The 8461-nt window shown below is 47.0% G+C and overlaps 1 protein-coding gene across 8 annotated transcripts in view; it reads right to left on the minus strand.

The window, feature by feature from the left end:
• Zhx3 (zinc fingers and homeoboxes 3) overlaps window positions 1-8461 on the minus strand; it is a 125804-nt gene that overhangs the window by 14273 nt on the left and 103070 nt on the right. For all 8 annotated transcript variants that reach the window (XR_003846510.1, XM_029554323.1, XM_029554326.1 and 5 more), the window contains one exon: window positions 2091-5098. Coding sequence is in view for 7 of the 8 variants with exons in the window: in XM_029554323.1 (XP_029410183.1) it covers window positions 2091-4947 (2857 nt within the window). In the remaining variant the exon portion in view is untranslated. The remainder of the gene's footprint in view (window positions 1-2090; window positions 5099-8461) is intronic.

Below are 8461 nucleotides of genomic sequence, written 5' to 3' on the forward strand. Positions count from 1 at the left end.
GAACTCACAGAGATCCACCTGCCTCTGCCTCCCGAGTGCTGGGATTAAAGGCGTGCACCACCATGCCTGGCTATAAAGTTATTTTTAAAAAACAAGCCAAGCCAGGTATGGTGGTGCACTGGGTGGGGGCAGAAGGGATAGAGAAAGGTGGATCCCCAAAGCTCATTGGCCAGCCAGCCTGGTCAAATCCATGAGCTTCAGGTTCAGTGAGCAACCTGTCTCAAAAAATAAAAGGCAGTGAGCAATCAAGGAAAGACACCCCGTGTCGACCTCTGGCCTCTACAGAAGTGCATGCACTCATAAACACAACATACAGACACAGACGCACACACACACACAAAGAAAAAGTCACTGAGATGTTGGACCCAACTCTTGCATCAGAGAGAGAGTGGCTAGAGTTGGAGAAATCAATGACACTGTATACACACACTCTTAACTGCTTAACCAGTGCTTGGGCTCCTCTAGGAGCCCCACCAGAAGCCACACTGAGCTTCATCTTAGCATGGGAGCATGAAAAAAATAAGCTTTCTGGGCTGAGGTGATAGTTCTGTTGGTGAGGTACCTGTAATAAGCACAAGGACCTGAGTTTAATCCCCAACACAAGTTAAAAAGCCAGGAGTGGTGATGGCACACTGTAGTATCAGTGCTGGGAAGGTGGGGACAAGTAGATCCCTGGGGCTTAATGCCCAGCTGGCTTAACCAGTAAGCCCCAGGTCCCAGTGAGAGACCTTGTCTCAAAAAATAAGCTGGATGGTTCCTAAAGAAATATACCTGGGGTTGACCTCTGGCCTCTACATGTGCGCACACACTTGGGGGCAGGGGGAGAAGAGAGAGAAGAATATGTTTCTGCAAATACTAAACAGATGGAAAACACGGTAACCCTCCCCCTAAATACAGGCACACTTAGAAATCTCTTTTTCCTTAAATAAGTGATGAAACAACAGCATAATTATGTTTCAAAAAATGTGCTGAAATAAATTTAAAACATTCAGAGAAAGAACAAGAAATTTTTTAGAAGTCTTAAGTAGAAAATAAGTGGGGTGGAGGAACTGGGATTTCCTAGGCCAAAACAAACAAGCAAACAAACAAAAATGTTCATTCACTGTATGCAAACAATGAAACCCCATCCAGGAAACACTATGGGACCTCAGGGCCAGAGTGCTGTCCTTGGTCAGCCCACACTAAAGCAGCTATTGCCCAATTCTCCAGTGACCACCTGCACCCCACCCAACCCTTCAGGCACTGTCTGGGCACCCTCTGCCCTCTCTGCCACATCTGGCCCAGCTGGCCAGGCTGCATTTTGGAGCCCCCAGTCTTTCAGCTTCAGTACCATGCTTCCCTCCCGCACTCTCCTGAGCTAGCTGGGGCCTTTAATGGGGACACAACACGAAGGCGAAGGTGTAAGAAGGGAGAGAGTAGAGCTCTGGGAACCTAGAAAATCAGCACCCGAGGATGTTGTCTGTGGCTTTGTAATTCTACCTTCAAATACCCTAAGTTTTACTTCTGAGTACAAAATACCACCATCCAGAGAAACCGAGAGACAGACTGACGCTTTGGACTCCGTATGTCTAAGATGGAAGTTGATTTTCCATTATAACAAATATTTCTTCTGCATCAGGAAAAAAACGATACAAACTTAAGACATGATTTCCCTACACACCACTGTGTGTGTAGGGAGACCATTAGACTCTTGCTCTGTTTGCCAGTGCACACGGAATTTCCTCTGGTGTCCTAGTGCTCTCTCCCAGCCAGTGTCTGGGATCTGACTCAGATGATACTTTGATTTATTCTTATAGTACTAGGAAATGACTAGAAAAAGCATGGGTTTCTTTAAGTTCACCACCTTCTTTCCCCCTGCATAGGTTAAAACAAAAACAAAAACCAAAAACCCACCACTCAGCCTTTATCAGGTTCTCCCACAGCTTCTGCAGCTTGTCCCTGGCATTCCTCCTTGGCAGTTAAGTTAGTCAGTCTGGCTGCCAGGCAGCCTTGGAGGCAGCAGACCCCTCCACCTGCACCCAACCTGGGAATGCATCTTCCCTCACATACAAAGGAAGGCCATGCATGCGTAGTTCCTGTGAACCCCTTACCGAGTTGACGTCCAGACGACTGGGGACTCGAAGTTTCAAAGGGCTCTGAGCTGGCCTCAGGAGCACTCGGCTCCCACAATTCACTGTTCTCAGACACCTCTGCATAAGTGTCACCCAGCCCTCTGTGAAATGCCACAGGCTCACTAGCACCAGGGCCCTGGTCCTCACTGCTTGTGCCTGCCATGGCCCGGGCCTCTTCACCCATTTTCTCAGCAAACCACTGCTTGACCTGCTGGGCGCTCATCTGGGTCTTGTCGCAGAGGCTCTGCAGGTCCCCCTCATACAGCATCTTGTGTGTCACATAATAATCTTGCAGTAGTTCTCGGTTGCCAGGGGCAATGACCAGCAGACCTGGTGGAAAGTTGCCCCTCTTATAATCTTCGTACCACTTGAGTTGGCCATTCTTCAGAGCATACCTGCTATCTCCAAACCAGCGTACCACCTCTGGCCGGGGAAGCCCTGTTTGGGCCATGATGGAGTCATAGTCCTGGGTGCTGGGCCACTGTGTCTGGACAAAGAGCTGCCGTAGCAAGTGGCGCTGCTGTGCTGTCTTTTTGTAGCTCGCTTTGCCCAGAGGCTGCTCCACCAGCTTATTCAACCCATCGTCCTCAGGCTCACACGCACCCAGTCCCAGAAGCTCACTTCTCCCACTGGCTTCAGTCACTCGCAAGTTCTTAAGGTTAATTTTGATGGGGCTGACCTTACGCTCTGCCAAGGCCTGACTAAGAAACATTTCAGGAGAACCATTTTCACCAGGAACCCTCAGCTCACCAGTCAGCCCTTCTCCACCATCCTCCTCAGCAGCCTCCTCCTCCTCCTGTTGCCCATGTTCATCAGCCATCTTGGTATCCTCAGCATTCACTTTTTTTCGTCTCTCCGCAAACCAGCTGTCAATTTCCCTTCGGGTCATTTTGGTTTCACTTCTCAAGCGGTCCAACTCCTCGTCAAGGGGAAGTGGGTTTTGTGCAAAGCTGTTCTCCAGGGCTCGAAGCTGCTCTGGGGCCCTCTCCTTGTATTTGGTTGGCATGAAGTCTGGAGTCTGGTGCCAGGATTGTCGTTTGGTGGCAGGGTGGCTTGCGAGTGAAGTTGCTGTTGGGATACAGGTCACCTCAGGAACCTTGGATGACAGGGAGAAGGACACCTCCGGCACAGAGTCAATGAGGATGGAGCTCTGCTCTCCAGGCATCATGGCCCTGGAGCCCTTCAGGTTCCGGCAGTGGTATCTCCGATCACTGAACCATTTCCGCACCTCTCTGGTACTAAGGCCTGTCACTTTGGTCAGATGCTCCACCTCGCTCTGTCCAGGGAACTGGTTCCGACAGAAGCTTCCTTTCAGAGCAGACAGCTGTTCGTGAGACTTCTTATTTTTGTAGATGTTTGCATCAAGGAAGGCTTGGGAAGTTATGCTGGGACACGCTGTGAGGAGTGACTGGGCTGCATTGACCACCTTCACAGCTGATGCTGTGTTTGAACACACAGTGTTAATGGGTGCCACAGTTGGCTTTGGGACAGATGCAGTTGTCAGGGGGAGAGATGAGCTTGATGCTTGAATTCCATTGGCCATCAGTGGCTGACTGACTAGGAGTCCCCCTGCTGTGCCCTCTGGCTGTCCCACAACATGGCCTGGGAGGGCAGCCTGGATAAGATGCTGTACATTGCCAGCACTGGCAACCAGGGGGGTGTTGAGAACTGTGATTGTGGGCTGAGGCACAGACTGGATGACTGTGTTGAACATCTTTTTCCGGGCATCCTCAATCTCCTCAGGGGACCAGCTAATTCCCTGTTTCAGCCTCTGGGCTGTGAACCAGATCTTGAGCTGTTCTTCTGGATACTTGGTCACCACAGTCAAGTAGCAGAGCTCAGCTTTGGTTGGGTAAGGGAATTTGTGGAAGGAGTTCTTCAGAAAGCTGTTGGAGTCCATGGCCGCATTGTATGTTGGGATGCTGCTCAAGGGGATCATGACTTTGGGAAGGGTCTTGGATGTAGGTAGGGGCTGGTGGGTGTGGTGCTGGGCATGCACTGGAGGCTGCTGCTGGAGGGAGAGGAACTGTGCTATACCAGCCGGCAGTACTGGCACTGTTCCTATTAGGGGCCCATTGGCAGGGTGGGGTGGCTTTGTGGAGCTAGCAGACGCCTGGCTGACTGGAGCTGCCCCATTGACAAAAGTGTGGTCCCCCTCTTTCACCTCTGCCTCCCCGGCTGATGGCTTTGGCAAGGCCTCAGCCACAGGCTGGCTGGGAGCATTCTCCTTGAGCATGTGGATTTTTTTGGCTTCAGCTTTGCCTTTCATTAACTTCATGATTGGAGTCTTAGTTATGATGATTTCAGCCTGTCCATCAGTCCCTTCAGTGCTGGACTCAGCTGCTGGGTCAGGAGTGCTAGTACTCCCAGGGACAGTCTGCTCCACAACTACATGATTGTCCGGCTTGGTCACATTCCACACAAGGCTGGCTTCCCCCAAGTGACACTTGGCATTGTGCAGGGAAAGCCCCTCAGGGGTTTTTGCCAGGAAACTGCACCCTATGCATACAAACTTTGGGTCTTTATTAAAGTCTGTGTGCTCTGAATTCATATGTCCTACAAACTGAGTCATGTCCTGGGATCTGAAATCACAGTCTTTACAAGAATATAGATAGCCATCCAAAGTGTTCCGATGCCCATTGGCCAGGGCAGAACCATCAGTGTTGCTGGGATTTGGGGCTGTCTCACTGCTGGCAGCAGGTGTCTCTGGGGGCAGATCCTGCTGGGGGCCTTCAGGCGAGGCTTCCACAGGCTGGGCCTCTACACTCACACCCTGCAGGACCACGGTTTTCACTGGGATCATGCATGGGGTGGTGGACTTCCTCTTGCTGGCCATGATGACAGTCACTCTGGGTGATCAGCAGGCAAGAGCTTGTCCCATCAAGGGTCTTACAGTACAAGTTTCAGATACTCCATGAAGGTCCGAGACGTGCTTCTTAGGGCAACTTTGTCAGTTATTTGCAGAAAGGAGGTTTTCCTTATTAAACCTGAGGAGGAAGAGGAAAAAAATAAGGTAAGATTTTGTAATTTCTGTTTCTCAGATCCCTAGACACACTTGAGCTGCTTGCTTTCTAACTTGTAGGTCTTTTCACAGGGAGCTCTTGGCTATGGGTTCTGAGGCAGGAGACCCTTAGCAGCTGCCCTGAAGAATGACTTGGGGATGTCCCCTAACGTGACAAACTTAAATGATACAGCTTCTTTCATCCCTCTATATCTTTGTTAAGTAACTCAGCTTACAAAAAAAAGCACCCTCCTTTGGACATACAAATTAATTCTGACTGTGTTAGAGTGAGAACAAAAGATCCAGTGTAATTCCGTTTAAATATTTGGGCCAACTAGAGTTTTTCTTTTCATAGCCTTCCCACATATAAGAACATGGTGACGCCTCTGTCTCCCAAGCCAGGCCCAGAGACCAAGTCAGTTGTAGAGTGGATGTAGGGGAGGGCTAGGATATGTGCTGCTGAGAGCCAGGCCTCTCTCTGACCTCTCCTGCCCACTGTTCTACCATGTATATTGCCCACCTTGGAAAAAAGTAGAAGTTATTTAGAGTACCCAGGGACACTGTGACCTAGATGAAACCAAAAGTCAGAAGGTCAGGGTATTCACACACCCAGTTTGTGGCACAACAACTCAAAATGAGGCTTCATCTTGGATTCCTGGGCCACCCATGGGCTTGTATTATAGGCCTTTTTTGTATTTTTCATTTTTATTTTCTTTTGGTGTCTTTTTGGTTCCTTTAAAAAACTATTAAATCTTTGATCTGTTTGAAATTTATTTCAAAATCTGAGGGATTTACTTATATTAAAATAATTATTTTGTGATACCAAGAGTAAAGTGTTCCTGTTTCTGCAGTTCGCATTATTAACACATTCATCATCACGGCACTCTCAAGATGCCCAGGCTCATGCTGTTCGGTGTATGCTCTCCTTATCCTAAGTGCCTTTCTACTGTTAGCCCCATGCTTAGATTCATATTAAATTTGCTTTCTAACAGGCTCTGGGGTTTTTTGTTGTTTATTTTATTTACTTATACTTTTTGTGTATGAGTGTTATGCCTACATGTGTGTAAGTGTACCCGTGTTGTGCAACGCCTGCAGAGGTCAGAAGAAGGCGTCAGGTTCCCCTGGACTTGGAGTTACAGACAGTTGTTAGCCAACATGTGGGTGTTGGGAATTGGACCTGGGTCCTCTGTAAGAGCAGTCAGTGCTGTTAACCACTGAGCCATCTCTCCAGCCCCAAGCTCTCTGTTTTTAAAAATGTGTGAATTACAATGACAAAGATTATAGTGATTCTAATATTAAAATAAAATCCACAGATGAGTGGATAATGAAAATGTGGTTCATTTATACGATGGAGTTTTACTCAGCAGTAAAGAAAGATGAAATCATGAAATTTGCAGGTAAATGGATGGAACTAGAAACTGTTATACTAAGTGAAATAACAGACTCAGAAAAAAAAATGACATATGTTCTCTGTCATATGTGGATCCTAGACCAAACCCTGATAAGTGAGTATGTATCCAGACATAACTACAGGAACCAGGATAATGGAAAGGAACCAGGGAGGTAAAGGAAAAGAAAGAATCTGAAAGCAAAGAACAGTAGGAAACAGGTGTTAATAAGGGAGATATGGATTAAAAATGGGGTTATTTTAAGGGGAGGCGAGAGGGAAGATTATACAAGGAACCTAGGGGATAAAGGGAAAGAAGGAGTTCAAGAGAGGTAGGACCACAGGAGAAGGGTATTAGTAAGAGAGAAATGGGAAAAATGGTGGCACCTTAAATGGGGAAACCATGAAGGGTTAGACAATGTGAGAGATAAATAATGCCTAGCTAGTTTTAAAAAACCAGAGGGAACCATATTAGTCCAACAACCTACTGACAAATTATACATACAACTAGATCAAAGAATATAATATCTGTCTAGGCAAGCTTTATCTACATGGCACATGGTAATTAACAGTACCAAGACTGGTGGAACTAACCTTGGATGTTTAACAGCCATACTTTGAGGCCTATACTAATATGGTCAGAAGGACATAAAGGACAGTTTTGAATCTTTGCCCTCCTAGGTCGACTAAGATCCAGAGGACTATGAGCATCTCTCAAAATGTCCTGTAACTGTGGTGAGTCACCTGTCCTCTTGATCAAGGAGGCCATGGAGACCCCACCAGATGGACTTGAACCAGTGTCCACTCTACAAAGAGGAGGGTCAACACAGAGGAAACATTTCCTCCATGCTTCCAAGCGAAACCAGCCATGGTGGAGCAGGACCTTTGACTTACCTTCACATAGACAGAACAGGTCAAAGGAGCCAGGGGCTCCTCCCAAGCCCATGTGACCCCTGAGGAACAGATCCTCAAATGGCCTTAAGAGTAAAAATAAATTGGTTTATTTGGGCCAACTGTAGAGTCTTACACACCCAAAAGGAAAGCATAACCAAAGATTAAAGGATCAATAGAATTTTTTAAGAGTCCATATGTATAGCTAAAGGCTACATAACAAGAAGCAATGCCAGACAGGAGATACCTTCCTTTGAGTCGTTGGCCAGGGTGGCTCAAGAGACTCCCAGACAGTAACCCAGCATAGAACAGGGAAAATGAACAGCAGACCCCAATCTTATCTAAAGGCTTATTGACAACTGATTGCCGCTAGATGAGGAAGAGCTTATCTTCCTAAAACAAGGATTTCTAGATAGGCTGACTAGACTCAGCAGATGGACAAGCACTGGGGAACAGCTGGGGGCGCTGACAACACAGTAGACAGCAACAGGGATGACAGAGTATATGGACTCTAGTCGGGGGAGGAGGCTATGGGAGGGTGCCATTTGAGAAGTGGGTATATAGATGAATAAGATTGTTTGGGATGTTCTGTATGATATATGCACAAAAAAAATCAACAAATTTTAAAAATGAGTTATATTTGAGGAGGAAGCATGGAAATATACTTCATGTTAATTAGTAGAGGTGATAAACATTACCATTGAAATCTACCTGATGACTTTATATCCATACTCAGGTACCAAGGATCCAAGTGTAACTGACTAGGACTACTAATAATCAGATAGAGATTAAAGACGCATGTGCAAACATCTAAGTGTTAGTAGCATTAAAAATGAGTCTTTCTGCCATGCCTTTGGCGCATGCCTTTAATCTCAGCACTCGGGAGGCAGAGGCAGGTGGATCTCTGTGAGTTCAAGGCCAGCCTTGTCTACATAGTGAGTTCCAGGACAGCTGGGGCTACAGGGAGACCCTGTCTCAAAAAGACCAAAAAAAAAAAAAAAGTCTTTCTGTAGGCAGCTTTCGATAATATATTTTTAAAAATCATTTTTGTGGTGGGGGGGCACATGCCTT

This window comes from Nannospalax galili, unplaced genomic scaffold (assembly GCF_000622305.1).
Source record: "Nannospalax galili isolate Female #2095 unplaced genomic scaffold, S.galili_v1.0 scaffold765, whole genome shotgun sequence".
Classification (NCBI taxonomy): Eukaryota; Metazoa; Chordata; class Mammalia; order Rodentia; family Spalacidae; genus Nannospalax; species Nannospalax galili.